Source organism: Castor canadensis, chromosome 8, assembly GCF_047511655.1.
Source record: "Castor canadensis chromosome 8, mCasCan1.hap1v2, whole genome shotgun sequence".
In the NCBI taxonomy this organism is placed as follows: domain Eukaryota; kingdom Metazoa; phylum Chordata; class Mammalia; order Rodentia; family Castoridae; genus Castor; species Castor canadensis.
Window position 1 is genome coordinate 152,542,448 of NC_133393.1, and position 25,710 is coordinate 152,568,157.

The window sequence follows — 25,710 nt, forward strand, 5'->3', positions numbered from 1 at the left end:
TATCAGAAGCACATAGCCAGCAAACCACCACGAGAACAAAATCCTGTAACTAATAGAATAAAATGAAGGGGGGGCTTTGAAATTCAAGTTGGAGACTAAAGCACAAGTCAGAAAGTGTCAGAAAAAGCCTCCTACTAGGAACCCCACCCCACAGCAGTGGAGGTGCGTGGAATCATGCTCCTCTGGGTTCCTCTGTGTGCCTCTGGGCTCCAGGGAGGCTCCATGCAAACTGGCCCGTCCCTGTTGATGGCTGCCAACGGCGCTGACAAACCCAGAAGCCAGCACCACAGAGGCCACCCAGCAGGAACTGCCCGTGCTCATCTGCTTAAATGTGCAAGCCTCATCTTCAAATCAAAGCGACAGCAACAGGTCTCCCCAGGAGCAGCTGGACAGGGGCCATTTGTAGTGAAAAGGAATAATGAAGCTGAAATAGCTGTCACATTCAACACCCCGCTTTCTTGCCATAGAAGACGTGCAGGTTTTTGTTGTTAGTTTAGTACGACAATTTAAAACAATGACTCCCTTATAATAAGCCACCTCACACGCTGTCACTGTCTGAAGAGCCCATTTTGCACCCTGTGTGAGTTGGTTCTTGCATCTCTGAAGAAACAGGCTCCTCGGCCTCCATGGAAGCACATTTATTTATTTATAGGGCTCAGAACAGGAGAAGCACTCTAGAAAAAGGGAATCCAAAATAGGTTTTCAGCAGGGCCTGGGGCAGGTGAATAGTTTTGAAAAGGTTCAAGCTGGGTCCTCTCCTTCCAGCTAGCAGTCACTTCCAGGTGGTGAGGACAGTTCTCCCTGAGTCTCTTGACCGGCCTGCTTTGGGTCCCGGTGGCTGACCCTGGCGACTTCTGAGCTCTCGGTCAGCTCCATCACCCTGGGCCAGCTCCTCATCGTACCTGCAAACAGACCATCTCCAGGATCACAGAGGCATGGCCACTGGGCCACAGTGAAGCAAACATGTCATCGGGATGCAGCCCGATGGGACCCCAAGCCCCTGCCCCCCCATCCCTACCCAGCCAAGCTCCAGCCCACCTGCCTACAAGGTGGCTTTGGCAGCCCCCTAAATACTACCCAGGGCCACAGAGCCTGTAAAATGACCTGGCTAGGTCGAGTGCCATGCCTCATGCCTGTAATCTTAGTGGATCAGGAGGATAGTGGTTCAAGGTCAGCCCAGGCAAATAGTTCACAAGACCCTGTCTTGAAAAAAACCCATCACAGAAAAGGGCTGGTGGAGTGGCACAAGGTTCAAGCCCCAGTAACAACAACAACAAAAAAAACAACCTTGCTAAATTGTTACTATGGACAACCCTTCCTCTCCTGACACTTTAACAGGCCACCAACCAGAATTTGGCAATGACCCTGAAGGAAACATGAATGAGACACCAAGGTAGTGAGGGGAGAATTGGTGTCTGTGATACTTCACATCAGTCCCCAGGATGGAGACCAACCCCATCTCACACAGACAGCAGGTGGGGCCATCAAGTGACCTCCTCTTTCCTCTCCAGCCTGTTTTCCAGGGCAGCGGAGCAGACACAGCCTGGACTTCTTGTCTGGACAACCAGACTGGAACCTTGGTGTCCCAACCAGCACCATGGCATCAGGGCAAGACTGTGCCTTTCCACTACAGCGGGACCCATCTCCTGAGGCCACTGAGAGTGGGGAGATGTCACTTGGAGCAGATTTGTATAAATGGGGCTATCTCTCCCCATAGTAACTTCCCATCACTTTCCAATTTAGACTGGGATGTGGCAGGGGGGGGGTTAAAACCAGCCCCCCTGATTTGTAACTGGGAGCTCAGCCCTGCAGCTGAGGTGCGTGGGGACATTTCTGCTCACTTTTAAGTGCATTTGTGGGTGTGGTTCACAACCACCCTGCCTGAGGGCCTTCAGTTATATGTATACATCTGCACAAAGCAAACAGTAAGTGCTAAGGTGCTCAGTTAGGTACCTTAGCTGAATGTTGCCGACTTCTGAATAGGGCTGTGCTCTGACACGTTTACTCCAGAACCAGAACCAGGGGGTATGGGAGCTGCATTAGAAGCTCCCCAGGTGCACAAAGGCTCTCTGCATTGTGCCTCTGGTGGCGAACGGGCTGGCGTGCAGGGAGGAAGCCAGTGTGCGGCTCTCCAAGATGCAGACACTGCAGGGACCTGCTCTGCGTGGTGTCACCCGTGGGCACATCTTCCCTCCCTGTCTCACTAGAGCATGACCTCAGTCCCAGCAATCCCATGAAGCTGGGCAGAGGGCTCTCCAGGGAGCCTTTGCTGGGGGACTCTCCCAGCAAACTTCCCTGGCTCCTTTCCACAGGTCACATGCGCTCACCTCCAGGGTGGGCTGGAGGCCCCTGTTGACCACCCACTTTATCACTCTACTGCCTGTTTGTGTCCGTGTCACTGACTGGGGCTGGAGTGACGCTGCCTGTCAGGCTCATGGTTGCCCGTAGCACCCTGCTTAAGGGAGGGCAGGTTGGGGGGATCTGCTGAATGAACAGAGAAGAGGCCCACACATGGGCGACAGCAGGACTGAGCATTTGTGCTGTTCTGTGTAGTCTGAAAATGAAAACAAACAAAGGGGAGCGTTTGGCAAGCAGCTGGCAGTGTGTGAGCTGTCTCAGGGAGGCTTTAGACACTTACGGACGTAATGCAAATCAGAGCCAAGACAGTGCTAAGAGCTCTCCTATTTGAGCAGAATCTAGTCACTGCCTGCATTCTGAACAATGTTAGTTTTTAGAGCTATGAAAGTATAAACGGCAACTCTAGTACAAGCCCTGGAAGTGACAGATGCAAAATGCTGGCCTTATAGCTGAGGGTGGTGGTGCATACCTATAATCCCAACTACTTGGGAGGTGGAGGCAGGAGGATCTCAAGTTCAAGGCTAGCCCAGCCAAAGTTAGTGAGACCCTGTCCCCAAAAAACAAAATAAAAACAAAAGGACTAGGAGTTTGGCTCAAGTGGTAGAGCACTTGCCTAGCAAGTGTGAGGCCCTGAGTTCAATCACCAAAAAGTGTGAGGCCCTGAGTTCAATCACTGAAAAAGAAAGAAAGAAAGAAAAAAAAGCTAGTCTTGTGGCACCAAGGCCAGGTAGACACTCTGGGGAGGCAGCAAGAGGGCCAGTCTTTGGGGCCAGGGCCAGCGTTGGTCAGCTTCCTCTTCTGAGGTATGCTCTGAAGGGTGCTGCATGCACTGGAGAAAATACAGGGCAATGCCCTGAGGTCAAGACTCGCCCTTGACTTCCTGTCAGCTCCAGCCCTACTGCTGCACTGGGCTCTCACTCAGACAACTGGAGTGCAGCAGGGCTGGGTACTGAGGGGCGGGGCTCAGGCATTACAGGCTCCACACAAGAGCTTCTGTCACCTCGCAGGAGCGGAGAGAGGCTGGCTCAATGGTTTGGGGGTCACCTTTATTTCTCTCCAACTAAAAGCAGTAGGCTTCTGACCACTGCTTCTTAAGCTGGTAATGAAGTGTCCGGCCACTTCTCGAAGTCTACAGGCTAAATGGGAATAAAGGACCCTGCATGCCCCCAACAAGCCTGTCTCCCTATCGTCCTCCGCTGGACTGAAGAGGGACCCACAAAGGCCTCATGCCCCTGGCAAAACCCACCCTCACACGGGCCCTACCTCAGGAGCGACCCCTCAAGGCCCCTTCCACAGCTGACATCATCATGTCACTCTGGACATGGCCAGTCTTCCCATCCCCAAGCTTCCACTGTGCTCTGGAACTTTCTGCCATCAACACTCCCTTGCCCCCGCTCACCTGAGTGTCCCCTCCTTTCCTGCTCTAGCAGAAACCTGGCTCTCCTGGAAGCTGCTGCCTGCCCACAGCCCCCTGGAGTGGGGACCATTTTCTCTTCCACCCAGGCCTAGAGGGGCCTGTTCTCTAGAACCTCCCAGATCCTCCCAAGCCAGGCCAGCACAAATACCTCTCTGACCCCTCCTGTGTGTCACCTCTGATTCTGCAGGACCCTGCTCTGATTCACAGTTGCAGGTGACAATGATCACTTCCCTCACCTCTAGTGACCTTGTCTCCACCCCATCCTGGTGCCATCCCGTGCTCCGACCTCGCCACATTCAGTGGCATGCCTCAGTCTGAACCACGGGACAATTGCAGAGTCCCTCGCACTTACAGGATTTCATAATTGCCAAGCACTTCCTTTGGCGGGGACTTGTTCCATTTGCAATCTGGGATCTCCCCATTAGGGACCGCAATGTTGAGGGTGTCATTAATCAGGTTGTACTTAAGGATTCGATCGTTGGCGGTGCTGGAGGTGAGAGACGGGGATGCGTTAACCTACAGGAGGAAAACACACACTCTTCATTCGACCACTCACTCCTCTGAACACGGCAGGAGAAAATGGGGGCCACCACACATTTTAGGTGAAGTGTTGACATTTAGGTGAAGGGTGAACGGGAAACAACCTGTAGTGTGGTTTTATTAGCTCTTAGATGAAATGTAAATAATATTTACGGCTGGGTTAGGGTTATGGTCTACAAATCAGCTGTCACACACGATTGCAGGTGCTGACTTGCACGGTATCACAAACGTGATTTCAGTGTTACCTGTGTGATTGGCTCTGTCCTAAGTACAGCAGCTGCCCAGGACTTTGCTAAACTCACTGACCCAAACACCCTGAACTTACAGCAGCATGGGGTTTAATGAGAAGGTAAAGGGCTCCCTCTTCTGCTAAGAGAGTCAACCCCTCCCCCGCCCCCACCACTGCTGCTGAGTGTGGCCTGTGGCTGGGAAAAGGCCCTGCTGTGCAGTTTGTGTGCATCTTGCCCTTTTGGAAACATCCACCAGTACCAATTTTACCCTCTCCAGTCCTTGAACCAGGCAGGGGAATCCATTTCCAGCTCATGCTTCCCACGGGCCAAACAAGAACCAGCACATTGCATTATTCCCGCACAGCATGGTACCGTGTGTGCGAGGGCTTCGGGGCTTGGGAGCTCCTTTCTGGGATGGGAACCCCGGCAAAGACTTGGTGGGGGAGTGCGATACTTACAGAGAAGGGACCATGTTGGAAGTCCCCTAGAGGCTGGGGCACGCCAGCCTGAGAAACATTTGGCTAGGGGAGAGATGGGTGCAATTCGGGGCAGAAGCACATGGCTGTGCGTGTGTGTTCTCACGTGCTTACCTCAATCAGCCAGGGCTTCAGCTTATCATCAATGATGATGTCATAACCATAGCATTCAAAGCAGTGCTTGTCATTGTTCATCACCGGCTGAAGAAAGAGTGACCAGTGGGTTATACGGAGTGTCAAAGGGCACAGCTCAGACCAGCACCTTGGACCCTCCCCAATTCTGACTTCCTTCCTTTTCCTCTTCCTCCCCCAGTTCACAGAGACAGAGCACCTCCCTCCATGTAATACAGGGACTGATGAAACCATGACCGGTGTCCCCGTCCTGCTCAATAGAGGCTTTATGGTCAGCACTGATCACTTTTGCCAGTTTGACAGCTACGAGCGTGGGACCTGTGGAGACTCAGGCCTGTCCAGCAGGCTGCTTGCCACACTCTCCCAGCCCTTTGGAACCTGGGATACGAACCTCTGTTTCCAGTGGCAAAGGTAAATCCATCCACTTGCAGCTGCTGAGTTTCCTTCATAATTTTCAATTGCACTTCATCTAAATCCACCTTAGATAACTGCTCTCCAACTGCTGCTTGTAATGCAGACTCCTGCACCCTCCCGGGTCTCCCTGGATCCTAACTCCTGGGAGCTGCTCCCAGTCAGTGGTTACCTGGAGGCACGCCCTCCAGGGAATGCTGTGCCCCACCCCAGTCAGTGAGCCTCAGACATGGCAGTGGAGCCTTTGAGTCTATTACATGGGCATATGGACAATGCTTACAAAAAACATTTGCTCTAAAGGGGAAACTCCTCCAGCGGAAGAAAGGCTAGGCCCCTCCTCACTCCTGAGGAAGGATGGCTGGACTCTGGTGGCCTGTTTCCTTAAGAAACTTAGTGGAAAGACATTTCCACTAAAAGCCTGGTGTCTCAGATCCTGTCCCAGAAAACCTCTGTAGGGCAGGAAGTTGCTAAGTTGTCTGTTAGTTCCCAAACCCAACTCATTGTCAGCCTTCCCCAAAGCTGGGCTCTTAGCTTCTGGGTCCCTCCTCATGTGTACTGGATCCAGGGCCTCCCATGTGGTCCAGAGCCCACCTCACTTCCTGGCCAGGCCCCTCTCCTGCACCTGTTTCATTTCTGCCTTTACCCTGGATGCTCTGAAGGTAGCACATCTGGTAAAAACCTTGATGTTTGCTAAGTGACTAAAACCTGAGTAAGTAAATTCCTGCTCCAGTGACCTGAGACCCTAGAAATCCACCAGCTTTCCACCTAGACAGCTGAGGCTGAGAGGAGAGATGCAGGGCACTTGCACACAGGCTCTCTTGACCAGTGGCTGCTCTCCTCAAAGCCTGCTGATCCAGCAGAGGGGCGGAGAGGGCTTGCATAGCTAGGTGTTAAGATTTGCACCGCCATGGTGGACCATGGTGTCTAATATCCTGATAGTTAAGAAACAGAGCATTGTCACTGAAACACCTGTGACACTGGTGTCAGCCCAACTCAGAATACGTGGTCACTAGAGCAAAGCGCCCTATGTGGGCCTGGCTTAAATCAGCTGAGCCTGGAACTCTCCCACCTGTAACCTGCCACCCAAACTGCAAGGTACAAGAGACCCAGAATGGGTCTATAATTTATAGCTCAGCAATTACCTAGATTTTTCTCCTCTGAAACCTCACCCTAAACCAAATACAAACAATACAATCACAGAGCACTTCACTCAAGACCTAGAAAGGCAGCTGAACACAGTGGCTCATACCTGTAATCCCAGCTACTCAGGAGCTGGAGATTGGGAGGATCCTGGCTTGAGGCCAGTCTGGACAAGAAGTTAGCAAGACCCCATCTCAACCAATAAGCTGCGTGTGGTGTCACAACCTGCCATCCCAGCTATACAGGAGGCATAGATAGAGGATAGTGGTCCCAGGCCAGCCCAGGCAAAAAGTGAGACCCTATCTGAAAACAATCTAAAAAGCACATGTTGGGGTACTTTAACTTGCAGCCCACCTAGCCTAAAAATCAGCTATAACTGGCATGACCCTTGGGTAACCTCGTGAAGAGGAAGACAGCCTTGAAACAGGGTTGTAAAACATGGTAAACTGTCAATTAAAAGCTGTAACCTTGGACAGAGCTGTGAGGAATTGCTCATTAGAGCCATGCAAAAGTTTGGGACCGAGATGAAAGGCACCATGCAGAGATAAGCACGCATTCCTGCCTTTCTTTGTCTCCACTTGTAAATAAACTTTCCAAAACAGGACTCCCCTGCTGTTCTTATCTAAACCTTAGGTTTCTATTCCACTACTAGCCCCTAATTTATGGGAGAACGCATTCCTTGTAACCTGATAAGTAAACCTCTGGTGTTTCCCCAGTTCCCAATAAATAATATTACTCCACCACCAGGATGTGGGCAAGATCAGGAAAATGTGACCCCAGGGGCATGAGGAATTCCTATGTGACAATGACTGATGCTTTAAAGAGTATAAGACCTGCTTAAACTTTGCTTTCAGGGTCCTTGTTGAAACCTGCTGCATCAGGCGGATGCTCGGACCCTAGCTAGCTAGAAAATAAACCTCGCCTTGTGACTTCCTTTGTCTTGAGTGTCCTTTGTCCTCTCAGAAGGTGGCCGGCCTCGTACCCTAACACACAAAGGGCTGGGAGCAGGGGGGCTCAAGTGAAAGAATGCTTGTTCAGCAAGCCCAAGGTCCTGAGTTCAAGCCTAGTACTACAAAAAAGACCTAGAAGGCAAGGTGGCTCCCATCACCTCTTTCACTTCCACCTGCTTGTGCTTCCTTTATGCAGCTGCTGCGCTGAAGTCTTTTATGGGAAAGGAGGCTCACAGACGCTGGAATGCTAAAGAGAGAAAGGGGGGCCCCTATCTCCCACTGAGGTTTCCTATGAATGTTTGCAGAAACAGCCCCGGTGCCCTGAGGGCAGCGAGCTGCACACACGCCTCATGGAGCCCCTCAAAGCCATGGGCTGTGGGCACAGTCAGACTGTGGTTCCTTGCTCACTGACTTGGGGGTGATTCTTTTTTTTTTTTATTTGTATGTGCATACAATGTTTGGGTCTTTTCTCCCCCCTTCTCCCCACCTTACCCCCCCTGCCCCCTGGGGTGATTCTTTAAGCTTTGAAGTTCTATAAATTATTAGAACAATGGCCGCTACCTCACCCCACCCACACACTGCCTGGGATATGTCACTGACTCTCCCAGGTCTAGGCCATGTTCCTCTGGTCATACACCTGAGCGGGTGATCTGACACTGCCAGCTCATTAACCGAATGAAAAGTCACATTCACCCTTGAAGGGAGGAAAAATGACCATGAGACTGAGTCAAAGAACTTGCGCTCCTGTAAGTGACCTTGGCAGTGGGCTGGTCACCTTCCTGCCCTTCCGTCATGGGTGGGATGGGAAGATGTCCTGGGCTTTGGGCCAGAAACCTGTTCCTTCACTTCCTAGCTCCGGTGCCTGAGGTCCCATTTTCTCAAGTATATGGAGAAATGAGATACCTCAGAGACATCAGTGTGGAGTCCTGAAAATAGGGGCAGCAGGCCAGGCTCAAGTGTGTATTCCTTTCCTCCCTCAAAAGTAGATGTATGTCTCCCTTAAAACTTTTGTGCAAAACTAGCAGAAAGTGTAAACCGCAAACGAATCCAAGCTTTACTGTTAGAAACAAAGAAGGAGGATGGCAGCCCAAAATATCCAAGATACAGAAAAGTCACCTAAAAATAAGGATCCAATCAAAGTCCACCCAAAGGATCTGTTTATGTCAAGGTGCTCGGCGTGGAGTCAGGGGCACCACAAGAGCTGGTGATGTGTTGTGGAGAGTTTGCACTGTCACAGAGGAGCCAGGGCCTGCGGCCACACCACAGATGCCCAGGCCACTTGGTACTCACCGCCACAGCCTTGAGGGACTGCACGATGATCCAGTGGATCTCGTCAAACAGCTTGCTGGTCACCTCCCTGCCACGGGTGCTCTCCAGGTAGAGCCGCAGGTTACTCACTGTCCACTTGCCCCCATGGATGTGGTTGTAGTCCTCCTGGTGACAGGAGGATGTGTTCAGGCAATACACTCGGAATCAGTCACTTGCTCGTTCACCCTTGACACTCCTTGGGTGCCTCTTGGGTGTGGACAGGCACCTGGCCCCAAGCTCCAGAGAGGTCTGTGCCTTCAATTAAGCACATATTTTTTAAGTACTCAACTCTCTAAGAGTTTCATAATTGACCATTTTTACCCTGTAGTCATGCTATTGAAAGCCACCCAGGTAGCTCTGTAAGGCCAAGTATTTGGCTGAGCATGGTGGCTCATGCCTATAGTCCCAGCTACTCAAAAGCCAGAGATTAGGAGGATCATAGTTGAAGGCTAGCCCAAGCCAAGAGTTAGCAAGACCCTATCTTACTCTTTAAGCTGGGAGTGGTGGTTCATACATATAATCCCAGCTATGCAGGAGGCATGAGAAAGAAGATTGCTGGCTACAAGCAAAACACAAGACCCTACCTGAAAAATAACTAAAGCAAAAAGGGTGCTTGAGGGTGTGGCTCAAACAGCAGAGTGCCAACTTAGCAAGTGCAAGGCCCTGAGAGTTCAAACCCCAAGGCACTGATTTCTCTGTGAGCTACCCCTGGCAAAAGTGGCTCCCTCATCTAAGGTTATGCCCCTCCACTGAGGCAGTCAGCATCAGGTGGCAGATGGTGACAGGAGGCCAGCCTGGGTCCCCTCCTCCAGTACAGCTCTACAGGTCACCCCAGCTGCACAGCGCCACCTGGGGTCAGTTTAGGCCTCTGCCACTGCTCTATCAGCCCTCTCCAGGGCCACGCTTGTCTCCCTCCTTTGCAGGTATGTTCCTGACAATGGGCCCCCAAAACCTTCTGCACACTAATCTCTGCCTCAGTTTCTCATCCAGAGAAGCCAGTATAAGACACACCTGTGCTGTGCACTACAGTTTAAAAACACCACACATGACAAGGAAACTCCTTTTGTACAGTTAATATATGCTAATAAAAAAAGAAAACCAAAACCACCCGCATGTGATTTCCTAACAGGCTCTCAACACTGCCATTATGGCTGTTTCATGAGTAAGAAGGACTGGGGTCAGAAGGCTGTTGTTCGCTGAGCTTCCAGCCTTTCCAAAGCCCGTTCACTGCTCTTCCCATTCCTCCCCCAACCCAAGTCAGTTCTCCAGGTCCTGCTTGCCTTTGAGGGCCAAGGGCTAGGAAATACCCAGGGAGCCAGGCACTGGTGGCTCACACCTGTAATCCTAGCTACTCAGGAGGCAGAGATCAGGAGGATCACAGCTCAAACTCAACCCGTCCAATAGTTGGCAAGACCCTATCTCGAAAACACCCAACATAAACAAGAGCTACGTGGAGTGGTTCAAGTGGTAGAGTGCCTGCCCAGCAAGTGTGAGGTCCTGAGTTCAAACCCCAGTACTATAAAAAAAAAATACAGAAAAAGAAAAGAAAGTATAGGAAAAATGAGCTGTCTACTCAAAACAACCACTATTCATGCACAGGTTCCCTTTACCATCAAGAAATGTTCATGTCCATCTTCAAAAAGGTTCCATGGCCAAAGGTGCCATTTTGCAAAACGCAAAGAGTTCTGGGGATGGATGATGGCAATGACTGCACAACAACGTGAAGTTATTTAATGCACAGAGCTGTCCACTTAAAATGGATTATAGACATAATCCCAGCTACTTGGGAGGCAGTGATCCAGAAGATCGTGGTTCAAGATCAGCCTGGGCAAAAAGTTAGCAAACATCAAACAAACCAGGCATGGTGGCACGTGCCTATGATTTCAGCTGAAGGTGAGGCCATCTGTAGGAGGACTGCAGTCTGAGGCTGACCCCCAGACGGGGAGGGAGTTAGATCCTATGTGAAAAATAGCATAAAAGCAAAAATAGCTCAAGTGGTAGAGCACCTGTCCAGCAAGCATGAGGCCCTGAGTTCAAAACAGAGTACTGCCAAAAAAAAAAAAAAAAAAGTTAAAATGGTCAACTTTCCTCAAGTCAATCTGCAAGCATTGTGGGTTTCAGGGCACAGGGCTTTCTCCTCCCCCTCTGCCTATTGCTCCCTTCCTCCTGGCCTGCAGCTGCCAGGGTTCACCCCACTGCTCGTGTGCCACCCCATCACAGCACAGAGGCTCTTGGGCTTTTGTGACAGCTGGTTCTCAGCCTCGCTGCCTCCTCTGCTCTTGCAAGAGAAAGGGCTGCTTCACCAGTCAGTGCTCAATATAACATCTATTTTTTCCAATTGTAATATGGAGCCAAGAAAAATTTTCACGTATGGTTCATGCTGAGGTTTCTGGGAGGAAGCGCTCTGCCACTGAAAAGCACAGCACAGGAATGCGGCTCGCTGGTAGAGCGCTTGCCCAGCATGCGTGAGCCCTGGGCTCCCTCCTCAGCACCTCAGAGAACCACAGTGAGAACGGCAAACCCCAGCGTGCTGCACTGCTAACCATGGCGTTCCATGGTTAAGTGCACTGCATATGTCTATCTTCATCTTCATCTTAAGGCAGGTCTATCAGGCCGTGACTCCGTCAGAGGTCAAGAAACCTGAAGTACTGTTCTCTTCTTTCACTCACCAGTCGAGTTGACCTGCCAGGGTCACAGACTGGAAGGGTGGGGCTTGAACCTGCAGCCTTCTACTCCTACCCCACGCAACCAGGTACCCAGCTGATGGGCCCTAGGATAGCTACACCTGCTGCTCAGAGGCTCCTGATCCCCAGTGCCTGGCCTTAGGCCAGGACACACCTGGAATATCACTGGTTTTTTGTGGTGGGACTGGGGTTTGAACTCAGGGCTTTGTACTTTGCAAAGCAGGCACTCTACCACTTGAGCCATACTTCTAGTCCTGAGTATCACTCTTGTACCCACCCTGTTCTCTCTTGTGAAAATAGAGAGGAAGAAAGCACAGAGCTAGCCCACCTCCTCACACACCATGCAAAGCACTCACCCCGTGCTTCTGGATGGCCACGTTGGTGAGGTGGACAAACATGTTGTCCAGCTCGCTGGTGCTCGGGGTGTATTTCACTGTGCAAAACCGGCAGAACCCAAGCTTGTACCTGGAGAAAAGTCAGACTGAGTCAAAGAGGAGCTGCAAAAGAAAACCTACCATCTTGCTCTCAAAAAAACCAGCTCTCTGGTTTGCCTTTAAATGCCTTTTTTGTTGTTATTTTTGTTTTTACTTTTGTATTTGAGACAAGGTCTCACTATGTATCTCAGGTTAGCCTCAAACTCACAGTCTTCCTGTTTCTGCTACCCAAGTGCTGGGATTCCAGGTGTGCACCCCCATACCCAGCTTGCTTCAAAGGTTTCAAAGAGCAGTGCACTTTGTAAGACTGCCATTAGCCTCAGGGTTACCTGCTCTGATCTCCCAGAACCCACGCAGGCCGGACCTTGCACACCCACTATGAAATCACTGCACTTTGCAGCAGCACAAGGCAATGACCCTCAGAGCAGAAGCAAGCCTGGACTCTCACATGTAGCAGCGCAGTGGGCGGTACGTGGACACCAGGACATACAAGCGCAGGTCAAACTTCCGCCCACCGATGAGCAGCGGATTGTTGATGTAGAGCGAGATCACATAAGCTTCCTTTGTGGACTGAGACACAAACCTGCACATGCCAGAGAGTCCAAATTAGATGGTAAAAGATACCACATCAAAGGCAAATCCACAGAAGAAGGAACTGATACACTGATGTCACCAAAATCTGAAACTTCTGCTCTACAGAAGACCCTGTCAAGAGTACAAACACAAGGCACGACTGAGAGGCAATATTCACAGAGACTTATCGAAGGAGCCTGCTGTTCCAAATACACAAAGAACTCTTAGCTGGCACCAGTGGCGAGGTTCCAGGCCAGTTCAGGCAAATAGTTTGGAGACCCTATCCCCAAAATACTCAACACAAAAAGGGCTGATGGAGTGGCTCAAATGGTAGAGCGCCTGTCCAGCAAGTGCAAGGCCCCAAGTTTGAACACCAGTATTGCCAAAATAATAGTAATAATAATAGTCTTAAAATTCAACAATAACAACCTAATTTAAAAATGGGGGCCAGGTTTGATGGTTCAGGCCTATAATCCCAACTACTCAGGAGGTGGAGATCAGAAGGATGACTGAGGCCAGTCCAAGCAAAGTTAGTGAGACCCCATCTCAACCAACAAGCTGGGCACGGTGGCAGGCTATGCATGATGCACAGGTAGGAAGGTCTTAGGCCCATCTCAGACAAAAACACAGGCTCAGGGCTGTAATCCCAGCTACTCACGAGATGAAGATTAGGAGGACTGCAATTTAAGGTCAGCCGAGGCAAAAAGTTCATGAGACCCCATCTCGACTAATGCACCCATGGGTAACATGCTCCCTGCCACTCACAAAGGGGTTCGTCAGGAAGGAATAAAGGACCCCCGCCCCACCCCAGAGGATGGTGAGGGGCTTCGAGAGCCTTGGGCCTGACCCACCTGGGGCAGGGGGAGTGAGTCAGATCAAAATGTGCTACACGGAGAGATGCTTCCCTAGCCACTCTGGGACCTCCTGATGGGTCAATCTCTATCCCATTGGGCAAGGGCCACCTGAAGCCTGGTTCCAGGGCCCCAGGGCATTTCCCAGGAGCTAAAGACACCTCAAAGTCAGAGAGGAGCTGGTGGACCCAGGGAAAATCTGGATCAAGCTGCCAACAAGCCTGCTGCCAGCTCAGGTGCAGCAGTGGGCACCACACCCCCCAGACTTCTCATGTGCTCACTGGTTCCACTGCACAGTGGTTACTCAAATGAAGAATCGAAGGCACCAGACCTCTAAAACACAAAATACATTCAGCCAGGAAATGTCAGACCTGATTTCAAACCCAGGAGCCCAGAGCCCGGAGTCCCAGGTCCTCAACCACTGCACCTGAACAGACACCTGCCAGCTTGTGAACACAGAGCTGGTGAGGCCTGTGACCTACACCCTGTCCTCACAGTGGACGTCAGGGCGAGCCTGTCATGAATCCCGCTTTGCCCCAGAGCCCGGCTGGGATGCGTGCCGATGACAAATGTGCGCTGGTACCGTGAGGGCGGAGCCATGGCACTCACGTAGACGTCTTGCTGTCCCGGGACCACTTCTTGATCTGCGACAGCTTGTTGATGAGGAAGATGCCCTTCCCCTGCGCCTTGCCACAGGGCTTCATGATCCAGGTGCTGGACGGGCTCTTCCTGAACTCCTCCACGAACAGGTTGTAGTCGGCAGGCAGCATAAAGGTGACCGGAACAAAGTCTGAAAGCAAAGACAGCCAGCGCTGGTAATGTGCCAGCCGGCGGGGACCAAGAATGAAAAGTGTCACCACTGTCTGTCAGAGTGCGTCGTCATCCCTCACCTACTGTCACAGGACCACTGCTGTCCAATCCTAGGCACACCAGCAAATTGCCTCTACTGAGCTCTGAGCTCACAACTTCACAACATGCACTGCTCAACCCCACGTGGGCCTATGAGTTGGGCAGGCATCACTCCACATGGCGTGGTCACAGGGTCAGGGATAGAACAGAACGCTGCCCAAGGGCAGAAGAGATTCTGAACTATCCGACAGTCTCGCTTTTACCACCAGGTGGACCAGGGACACAGTTGTCCCCGGGTGAGGCTCAGGAGGCATCACCCCCATTGGGCACTGAGCATACCCTCCACTTGCCCCCAGGCAATTTGAAGGGCTCCCAGCCACTCAGATTCCAAACAGAGCTGGAGGCCCTGCCCACCCACCTGGAGACACCTGAGATGAAACAGGTGCCACTCAACCTGCCCAGACACATTCACCTGGCAAAGCCAGCAACCTGTCTCAGCACCTCCTGCCCCTGAAGCGACGAACTCAGCTACGGACTTAGCACCCGAGCGAGCGGAAAGGCACAAACCCAGATAGAGGTATTTCCCGTTCTCGTCCTTCTCGGCCAGAGGACTGCCCTCTTTCTCCAGCTCCTTCCTGTATCTCTTAATGTTCTTCACCATCAGGTCCTTGCGCGTCAGCTCATAGTGGTTGGGGAAATGGTTGACGATCTGATCATCTGACAGCCGGTACCCGGTTTCCACACTGAACACATTTCGGATGGTTTGCACGCTCATCCTGAAAGGGGCGCACCAGGGGCCAAGGCTCGGGGTCCGCGTCTAGGTGGTACAGGACCTCCCAGCCCCCCAACACTCCACAGAGCCCCCACCCACTACCAGCCCCAGCTGGGGCTGCCGGATCACCCACAGGGACTGGCGGGGGTCTGGCTGGCTGAGAGCAGGAGCGACTGGATCCTCTGCCCGGACACTTTCACTCTCCGGCCCAGAGTGGGAGCAGACGCTGATTATTCTAAGGAAGCAGGGCCGACCCTGAAGTTAGGAAACTCATTTACACAGTGCTTGCACCTACATTCAGGAAGGTCAAGGACTCCTTTAAAACGGACACCACAGGGGTTATTTGAGGGCCCTGAATTAGCACATCGTATTCTTGCAGCCTTCACAGGAGAACAGGGGACAACAGTAGAAAGAGAAACGAATTCCTTTTGATTTTATTATTATCATTATCATTATTTTGGCAGTACTGGGGTTTAGAACTCAGGGTCATGCACCAAGCCTTTTTACTTTAATTACTTTTCACATAAGATCTTGTGTTTTTGCTCAGAATCACAATTTACCATCTAAGCCACCCCCACAGCTGGGATTATAGACATGTGCCACCTTACCCAGCTTATTGGTTGAGATGGGGTCTTGCTAACATTTTCCCTGGGCTGGCCTTGAACCTCTATCCTCTTGATCTCTGTCTCCTAAGAACTGGGGTTACAGGCATGAGTAACCATGCCCAGCCCCTTATTTCATTATTATTTTTTGCAGTGATAAGGATTGAACCCAGTGTGTTGTGCATGCCAGGCAAGTGCTCTACCACTGAACTACACCCTCAGCCTGGAAATATATTCCTTCTAATCCTCTAAGAAAGTCACTGTACCCCCAATACACATATTTGTGCGCTGACCCCACACAGAGGCAGGAAAGACATACGAAGGAAAGAAGACATCAGCAAGGGAGCTGCTGAGCCACAGAGCAAGGCCGCTTGTTACATGGCCTCTCTGTGAATCCCGTCCCCCTCAACCTTGCTCCACCCCACAAAGTCAACCTAAAGAGCTGCCTGGGGGATCCACAGGGTTTCTTCTGGCTTCATGACCATAGAATATATGGGAAAACTCAGCCACACACAGAAGCAGAGAGACAGTGTGGCAGGAACTCCAGTCACAGCCCCCCCAACAAGTGACAGCCTGTTTGCCCCCCCACCACTCCTCATAGCACTGGCTTATTTTGAAGCGATTCCCAAACATTATATCATTTCATCCAAAATATTTCATGCAAGATTCTCTAACAGTTATAGACTCCCTTATTGTATTAAGTGATGGCTAGTCTTTTTTCTCTTTTTTTTGGTTGTACTGGGGTTTGAAATTCAGAGCCTTACACTTGCTAGGCAGGGGCTCTGCCACAACAAATGGCAAAGTTCCTCATTGCTCCCCCACCAGCCCCTCGACACCACAATGCTCTGGACCTGGGAGCTGCAGAAGGATGGGAATGGCAGAGTACAATGGCCAGATGTGCATTTTGGCAGGTTACCATCAGAGGTGAAGGTACCCAAGGCAGGAACCCTGGTCAGACTGTTCCTGTCAGCCCTGAGGCAGGAGCGGACCAGGCCCACACCAAGACTCCCATGGAAGTGGGGAAAAAAGAGAAAGCAGAGGAGGACAAGGGACCTCACTCAGTGAAGGAGGGCATCTGGGACAACCCTGGCATCAGTCTAGGTGGAGGACTACCCAGAGTCAACACCAAAATGCTGCCTGTCATTTCCTAGCTGAATCCACTATAGAAGTATGGGAAGGAAGAAAGGAAGCACAAGCCCTCTTCCTAGTGTCCCTTCCTCACCTTCCCGAAACTGTGACAAACACCCACTGGAAGGTGGACACTGGGGCTCTCATTCCCACCCACATTTCCCACAGTGTTGATCCCACTTGGCTATGTAAGGTACCATTCTCAGGCACTCAGGAAGAATCTTGGGATGATGAAGAGTGTGCAACTGAGCTGGGCACGGTGGCTCACGCTTGCAATCCTAGATACTAGGGAGGCTGAGATTGGGAAGATCACAGGTCAAGGTCAGCCCAAACCAAAAGTTCTTAAGAGCCCATCTCCAAAATAACCAGAGCAAAAGACTAGAGGTGTGGCTCAGGTAGCAGAACGCCTGCTTGGCAAACTCAAAGCCCTGAGTTCAAACCCTGGTCCCACCAAAAAAGAAAAAGAATGTGCAACTGGAGGCAACGCGGTGACACAAAGCCATCACCTCTGAGGACACCACTCTTCCAGCCTGCTCTCTGTCCTGTGGCACACGAAGTAGCAAGGCTCAGAAGCCAGCTCTGACACTTACCAGTAAAAATTCCAGTCCTCGTTTTCTGTCACCTGGACCCATCCTCTCTTTTCAAAGTTATTGATCAGCACTGACTTCTCAATGTCCGTGACCCATTTCACTCTTCCTGCCATGGTCCTGAAAAAGACGAGTCATTACACTCTGAAAGTTCACCAACCACTAATGTCCTTGCTCCAAAGGGATCCCCTCAACACCTCGCAAAGTTAGCCCAGGCCCCACCTGAGTGTAAGCTGACCCCAGAAGCGGCTTCCAACCAGGGCTAGTCCTTCCCCAGGTCATGTGGCAATGTCTAGAGCCATTCTGGTTGTCACAACTAGGGAAGGGCTGCTCTTAGCACCTAGTGTAAGAGACCAGGGATGCTGCTGAATACCCTTCAGCACAGAGACAGACCCCACCACAGATTCTCCCACCTGAGCATCGACTGCATGAGGTTGAGAACCCCGGGTCTGGTAAGAAATATGGCAGCCATTAAACAGCCACCCACAAACATTCAATGGCATGGATGTCAGGAACCCCAAAGGAGAGGCACACGGGGCTACACCGGCTGGAGGTCAGAGCAGGCAGGAGAGGCAGTGATGAGGAGAGGAGCCCCGAGCTGACTTCTGCTGGGAGAGTGGGAGCCAGTCTGCACACCCAGTCTGTGCCCCCTCACTCCCCCCACCCAGCACTACCTACCTCCCCACCTCCTCTCCTGCCCTCCTCAACCTCTATGACTGCAGAGTGGTCTTCGGGGTGTCTCTCCCATCGAACAAACTCCATGGCTCTCCAGTACTTTAGGTACACACCTGGCCCTCACCTGCTTCTCCAGGGACATCTGTGCCACTTCTTCTCCACCTTCTCTGTTCATGCTGTGCTGGATTTCTCTGCCCACCCTCCCTGACACCTCAGGGTCTTGGCACGTGCTGGGTGTCCCTGTCCTTGCTCTGCCTGGCTGAGCTATCTCCCACTCATCTGCCAGCACTCATGAGTCATAAAGTCGACCCTCCACACCAGGCGCTCCAGCTCTTGGCACCCTGTAGGTCTGTATCTAACATCCACTGTCCCCATGGAGGTCAGAGAGCTGGCTTTCTGGTTCACCAGTGTTTGCCCAGGGCACATGCCTGGCATTAGTGGGAGCTCAGTTCAGACTGACAATGCTCCCAGGATGTCAGTACTACTTAAAGAGGGTGTTGGGCCTCTCTAGCCTAGTTTCTTCCTTGAAAAAGCCTGATTTTCAGACTCTGGGGCAGCCCAAATGCAAGACTCCACCCAGCTCCAGCCGGGAAAGACTGTGTTCATGACACTCCTCTATCTGATCTCATCTGCAGAGGAGGTCCCTGAAAAGCAGGCTTGCACGCCAGGGGACTTCAGGACCTTGAGGCCTTTTCTGACAAAGGCCTCCTCCCTGGACTTGCCCCAGCAACATGCTGAGGCCCATGATGGGGGAGATGGGGGCCCAGCCCTGCTTGGCTTCAGGTGGAGAAGAGAAGGCACTGCAGAGACAGCACTGAACATAGCTGCGTGGGCCCTGCAAAGGCATTGCAGGAATGGGGTCTATGGCAGAATGCAGGCTCTGTGCCTGGGCCTGGAGGCCTGGGTCTATACTCACTACTTGTATGACTGGCCTAGTGACTAAAGCTCTCTGAACCTCTATTTGCTGTCTGTAAACTGGGATGAGAAAAGTATCCACCCACCTTCGGAGGGTACAATGAGGGCTGAGTGAGTAGAACACAGAGAACACAGAGAACAATGCCTAGCCCACAGAGAACACTCAAGAACGATTCTGGGCTGGGGGCATAGCTTGAGTGGTAAAGTACCTGCCTAGCAAGTGCAAGGCCCTGAGTTCAAACCCCAGAACTGGAAAAGAAAGGAAAAGGAAAGAAAGAATAAAGAAGCCTCCTGGTGTTTACCACAGGCTGTTTCTTACACTGACTGCACAGAAAGAGGAGGGAAAGTAAATGTACCATGTACACCTCAGAACAGGCCATGTGCCTAGTCTGTACTGTGAATGGGGAGACATGGGTAGGAGAATAAAAGAGAAAGGAGGAGGAAAGATTCCATTTTACCAATGCTGTTCCCCACACATACCCGGAAGTGGAAGGTCAAAGGTGAAGAGCCTACATAAAACAGACCAGGGAGTCCTGGTGACCTGACTCGCTCTCAGGGCAACCCTGCTTTAAGGTGCTCCTTCCCCACAGCCCATCACTTTCCTCCTCGGCAGATGGTGATGGTACCGGGTCACAGAGCCATCACGAGGAATGAAACAGAGCCGCCCTCTGCCTTCTAAACGACTGCCTTGTTAAATGACCAGTCATGATACGTAGTGCATGAGGACCATCAGCAGTCACCAGCCCGGAAACAATAGCAAAAGCACAAGAGTGAGTCCCCAGGAGCTATGGGTTCAAGGCTCACACTGAGAGCAAGTTCCATGCGCCTCTCACCACAGCGCCACATCAACGCCAGTGCCTGGGGATTTTAGTGTCACTCTTTGACTTCAGCCCCAGAGCCCTGAGCCCTGCTGACTTTCTGCCCCCAGAGTCTTAACTGCAGGACCAGGGTTCCAGGCGAGCTGCATCTCCTCACCCAAACAACCCCATCCCCACACCTCACACCAGCCACTACCCTGCAACAGGGGACACCTCACTAAGCTGTAAGGGCAGTGCAGTTGACCACGCAGTGCCTGGCCACTCACAGAACGCTGCACAAATGTGGCAAATACCCATCCTCATCTCACTGAGCAGTAAGTGGAGCCTGGGAAGGCCAGGGCGTCAAGTAGACCACAAAGGTGCTCTTCCTGCCTCTCTCCCCCGTGTGTGGACAGTCACCGGTGGGCACACAGCAGGCTGCACCTACCATAGGTCCCTCTGGAGCCACAGGAACAACCATGTTCTCTCTGATTTCACTGACTCTCACCTGTGGATCCCACCTGAAACGAAGGTAATACACAATGAAAGGTACCGAACCAAGAGACACTCTAATGATTTTATGAATGGAGCAAAACCTGACCCACCAAACACGCATTGGTGGCATGAAGGTTGAGTGAGTGCACACCGAAGGCACTCTTCATCTTAGCTGTGTGAAAGGTTTGTGAGTGACTTACTGATGGGCTCCTGCTGACCTGCTCAAGTCTGTGCTCTGCTCCACTGTGTGCATTATCATGGTCCATGGGGAGACAGCTTTCTCCCTGCTTCACAGGGCAGGAGGTGCAACTCTGCTCTAGTCTGAATGTAGCCCCCAAAGGCCCATGTTTCGGAAAGTTAATGGCCAAATTCGTAAGTGCATAGCATGTGGAGAAGGGACTTTGGAGGTGATGAGGGACAGCTGAGGTCATAAGGGTGGGGCCCCAGCAATGGCATTACTGGCTCTGAGAAGAGAGAGAGACCTGAGCCAGCAGGCATGCTCTGTCTCACCATGTGACACCCTTGCCAGAGTGGCCACCTGATCTTGGACTTACCAGCTCTAGAACTCTGAGCCAAATAAACTTTTTTTTCTTTTTTTTGTGCTGGGGAGTAACCTGGGGTCTTAACATGCTGCACGCATTCTACCACTGGGCTATACCGCTAGCCTTAAATTTCTACTCTTCATAAATTATCTGGTCTTGGATACTGTTCTAGCAATAGAAAAAGACTAAGCTCAGAGAGTACACAGCACAGGAATAGAGGCTGCAACTTGTTAACAACCTGCACTGCTTCTGTCCCTCCCACACCTATGGTGACCCTTGCTTGTCTCTTGTCAGATGGTGACTATTGCAGGGCCGGAGTGAGGACTGACTCATCTCTGTACCCTAGCACCCAGCCAGGGCCAGGCCCAGGGAGGGGCTCAGAACAGATAAATGAACCAAAAGACCAAGTGTCAGATGTAGACCAGCTCGTGGTATGTGGGCTCCCTCCCAAGCCAAGAAATGTGAAGCCCTTCTTATTAGAAAGTGAATAAATATCTGATGTCAGATTGTTTTATTATCCCTTTCTTCTAACTCAGAGAAACAAGCATGGAGGGCAGGGCGCTGTGTAATGAACTTGGCGTCCTGCAGTTCTACCTGCTCACATGAACTGATGCATTGAATTTTAAGCCTGTCTCAGTCACTCTCAACTGAGCATCATAAAAACCTGACCCGGAAAAAGACTGCCGTGTATTGATCTTCAGACCGAACAATCTCAAGATTGTAGCTAAGGCTGTCACCACCTGAGGTGTCAACCACAGGGAGTCACCCAGAAACCAGAGAGCTACCAGTTTCTCTCAGAAGACAGTGTGTGTCCACTCCTGGGGCAAGCGGGTGAGGTCTTCATCAGCTGGAGACCAAGCTTTCCCATGGGCCACTGACAGTCTAGCTTTTCTTCCATCTACTCGGCACGGACAGCCACTCAGTGCCACAGTGCAGGGAGGCATAACGCTGAGACCATCAGATGAAGGGCGAGGACAGGGACTCATAAAGCAAGGTGAAACCCCATGCCACACAACACAATGACACAGCTGAACTGTGGCCCAGAGGAGAGAGAGATCATTAATTCAATACTGTCAGCTCTAATCCAGAAGATCCCAATTTTGTGCAGGTCTCCTCACAGCTCCACTGCTCCCCTGGACAACCACAGCAGGCTCTGATGGCTGTCTCTGCTACCACCCTCACCCCAGTACAACCCATATCCACCCCAGCTGCAGACACCAAAACAAGTCACCTGCCTATAAGCCTCTAGCAACTTCCCATGGCACTCAGAATAAGACTAGCAGTCCACCCATGACCTGCAGAGTCAGCTCTGCACCTGCCTATCACCTCTGGAGCCCAGATTCCCACTGACTTTGTCATTCATCACCCCTTGCCAGCCCCTGGCCTTTCAGCTTAGCACATCCACGAATCGCATCCTGTCTTAAGGCATTGCACTTCCCTTAGACCCTGCCCCTTCTCAAAGGTCAACTCCAATCTCAATCCTCCCACCACCATTGTCACTTTACACTAGTCTTCCTGTTAGCCACAGCAGGCACATCCCAAGACCTCCAGTGGGTGCCTGAAACCAGAGTACCAAATCCTATAAATACTATGTTTTTTTTCCCTACATATAATTACCTATAATACACTTTCATCTATTCATCTAAAGGAAGCACTTTATGGCTTTTCTTTGGTATATCCCAATATCCAACATCACTATTTTACCTTTGGGGACCACTATTAAGTAAAATGAAGGTTACTTGAACACAAGCACTGTGATACCTCAAGAGTCAATTTGAAGTCAGAAGTGTTGGTGCACTCCTGTAATCCCAGCATTCAGGAGGCAGAGGCAGGAGAACCATGAGTTTGAGGCCAGCCTGAGCTACCTAGGAAGACCTTGACTCAATAATAAAACAAGGGCTGGGCATGTAGCTCAGTGGTAGAGTTCTTGTCTACCATGTGCAAAGTCTGGGTTCTAGTCTCAGCACTGCAAAAAAAAAAAAAATTCAATCTGATGAGATAGCTACTAAGTAACTAATGGCTGGATATCATACAGGTGGAGATATGGAACAAAGGGGTGATTCATGTGCAGTATTTCAAGACAATACTCAGAATGGCATGTGACTGTTTATTTCAGAATTTTCCATGTAATATTTTCAGACCACAAACTGACCACACAAAATTGAAACCACTGAAGGTGCCACCACGTATAAGGGGATTACTGCACTTTCTCCATGACGTTCCCACTGTATGCAATTGCTGAGTCCAGCATAGCCCAAGGGCTGACATCATCAGCATCTTCTGGAGCTTGTTAGAAATACAGATTCTTAGTCAGGCGCCAGTGACTCACGCCTATAATCCCAGCTACTCAGGAGGCAGAGATATGGAGGATTGAGGTTCAAAGCCAGCCCAGGCAAATAGTTCGGGAAACTCTATCTTGAAAATACCCAACACAAAAAAGGGCTGGTGGAATGACTCAAGTGGTAGAGTGAGGCCTGAGTTCAAACCCCAGTACCACCAAAAAAAAAAAATAAGAAGAAGAAAAGAAAGAAAGAAAAAGAAAAGAAATACAGATGGAAGGAAGTGAGGGAGGGAGGGAGGGAGAGATTCTTGAGCCTCCAACAGTGCACTGATTCAGACTCTGGTGGGAGGGCTCAAGAAACTGTCTTGAGCGGTCAGCTGATTCTTCTGTATGCTCCAATTTAAAATCAACTGCTCTAGTTCATGTATTTGGTGATAATCTGTCTTCTGAACAGACATGTGGACATCATGAGAGCAGGGACATTGTTCTGCCTTACCTTCTACTGAATCCCCAGAACGCAGAACAGCATCCAGCAACAGCAGGTGCTCAATAAATATTTGATGAATTAAAAGAAATAAATGAATCCCCTCTGCACTACTTGTGCCAACCAGTGAATCAGAGGAAGTCCAGCCCTGTCCCACAGGGGAGAAAGAGCAGCAGAGAGTCACCCACAAAGGCCTGCACAGAGTTACCAGGAGCGTGCAGAACCAGGGTGGGAGGTGAGCAATCACCCACTTATTGGAGCATGCTGCTACCACAGGACGGATGCTCTGCTAAGAAACTTTGCCTCCTGCACTACAACCACCCCTAGACAAAAGCCAGCGCCAGCCTTTCAAAAAACATCAATGAGAAGAAAAGACCTGACATCCATGAGAACTATTTCCCCTTCTGGGTCTAGCACTCAGAAAATGGGAGCCCTCTCTGCCTCCCACCCCTGCTATCCTAGACAATTTTTTTTTTTTCTTTTTGCAGTACTGGGACTTGAACTTGGGGCCTTCACCTTGAGCCACTCCACCAGCACAATTTTTTGTGATAGAGTTTTTCGAGATAGGGTCTCGTGAACTATTTGCCCGGGCTGGCTTCGAACTGTGATCCTCCTGATCTTTGCCTCCTGAGTAGCTAGGATTACAGGCGTGAGCCACCTGCGCCAAGCCATCTTAAACATTTTGACCACTTACCAGTTCAGTGAAGTCCCAACTAGGCCAGGGTTCTCAACATCTTAACTCTTTCCCAACTGGCTTTCTTTGAAAGGCAGAGAAGAATCACCTTTAAGAAATACCTAACAATTTAAATGGTGGCTTCGCACCAGCAAGTGCATAGGCTCACAGTTGTATTGTCACTGTCTCTCTCCATGCTCCCATTGGGTGGCAGTGCCATGCTCCACGGTGACTCTATCGCTGACTGTAATTCCTTTAGGGGAGAGTGCTCATTAACTCCAAAACGACTCACAATCATTAGACACTTTTTAGAATCAATCCCTAGAACGCTACTCTATAGGGTGGATGACCAACCCCACCCCGCCCTCTAACAGAAGGAATTGTCTAGGTTCAGTCAACCAAAGGGTAGCGACCCAGGCGAGAACACAAGGCTCCTGTCTCCTGGTCTGTGCAATCCTGCAGAAGATGCCAACAGAAACAATGCAGATTGCAAACCAACGGGAAAAAATCTAGAAACAATGAAAACCTGGGACAAGCAGAAATAAGAATAACGATGCAATTACAAGAATCGGATGACACAAGGTGAGTCCCAGGAGCTCAACGGTGGAAAGGGGCACAGAGGCCAGCGCAGGATTCTTGGAGAAAGCGGTCCGGCAAGCAGCATCTAAACCCCGCAGGTCTCGGCCGCCTGGACCCTACGCCCACACCTGCTCACGCATGCGCGCTCCCCACATGCGCACGGCCACACCTTCAGCGCCGGGAGGCGGCGGGCCTCGCCTCACCTTTGGCCGCGAGCGCCACGGACGCGGAGGGACGCATGAAAGGGCCGCCCGGCGCCACGCCCAGGTTCCGACTCTGGTCCCGCTCCGACACTCGCGGGAGGATGCCGCCGGCTGCCTGCCGGCCGGCGGGCTTTACTTCCGGGCCAGCGCCTTGGCAACTGAAGTCGCGACTGCCGGCGCCGCGACTACTTCCGGGGTCAGCGCTGTCTCGTTTGTCCTGGTGCTCCAGATCGTCCCTGGGAAGGTCTAGGGCTTAAGTCTAATAGTTGGGCGGCAGAGCGGAGTGATGGTTTGGGAGCTAGGTCCAGTCCGCTGTCGCTCAGCCTGCCTATCTGGAACACTGGGATTGTGGGTAGCACCTACCTCTAAGGTTGTTGTAGGGTGACATGAATGTCCCGTTCAGCATGTAGTAATCAAAATACGGAAAGGCTCTGACACGCAGAGAGGAGACCAACATCAAGAGGAAGAGTAAATAGTGGCAACAGTTCTGGCCAACGTGGAGAAATAGCTGGAAGCTTTGTAGCCCTAAGAAAGAAAGAGAGGAAGCCAATGGACTGCCTCTCAGTGCTAATCTAATCATGTAGATCTAGTTTTTATTAAAAACAACAACAACTTCGTGCCGGG

The 25,710-nt window shown here is 51.2% G+C and overlaps 1 protein-coding gene and 1 non-coding gene across 6 annotated transcripts; one reads left to right on the forward strand and one right to left on the reverse strand.

Annotated features, from left to right (window-relative positions):
- Nucleotides 1–622: 622 nt before the first annotated feature.
- Nucleotides 623–25,220, reverse strand: Ttll1 (TTL family tubulin polyglutamylase complex subunit L1). Of its 5 annotated transcripts, none has more exons than XM_074084624.1 (11): nucleotides 25,087–25,220; nucleotides 20,278–20,350; nucleotides 17,446–17,562; nucleotides 14,921–15,129; nucleotides 14,114–14,294; nucleotides 12,529–12,663; nucleotides 12,003–12,111; nucleotides 8,945–9,088; nucleotides 5,136–5,222; nucleotides 4,128–4,291; nucleotides 623–902 (listed from the first exon to the last, which is right to left on the reverse strand). In XM_074084624.1, exons 3-11 carry the CDS (start codon nucleotides 17,556–17,558, stop codon nucleotides 773–775), a joined length of 1,272 nt encoding a protein of 423 aa, XP_073940725.1. In that variant the 5' UTR covers nucleotides 17,559–17,562; nucleotides 20,278–20,350; nucleotides 25,087–25,220; the 3' UTR covers nucleotides 623–772. The 5 variants fall into 5 exon arrangements, with proteins under 5 accessions (XP_073940725.1, XP_073940726.1, XP_020029770.1 ...); XM_074084625.1 differs by lacking the exon at nucleotides 25,087–25,220 and adding an exon at nucleotides 24,868–24,987; XM_020174181.2 differs by lacking the exon at nucleotides 20,278–20,350.
- LOC141410620 (small nucleolar RNA SNORA51) lies at nucleotides 19,318–19,446 on the forward strand. The gene has a single exon (XR_012435456.1). It is a non-coding gene; the product is annotated as a small nucleolar RNA SNORA51 (small nucleolar RNA).
- Nucleotides 25,221–25,710: the final 490 nt, after the last annotated feature.

Coding starts and splice junctions, on each gene's coding strand:
- Ttll1 (XM_074084623.1), bottom strand. CDS start 24,968: ATGCTGCTTGCCGGACCGCTTTCTCCAAGAATCCTGCGCTGGCCTCTG. Junction 12,112..12,528: donor CGCCCACTGCGCTGCTACAT/GTGAGAGTCCAG, acceptor ACTTTTCTCCAG/GTACAAGCTTGGGTTCTGCC. Junction 4,292..5,135: donor TGAAGCCCTGGCTGATTGAG/GTAAGCACGTGA, acceptor TTCCTCCTGTAG/GTTAACGCATCCCCGTCTCT.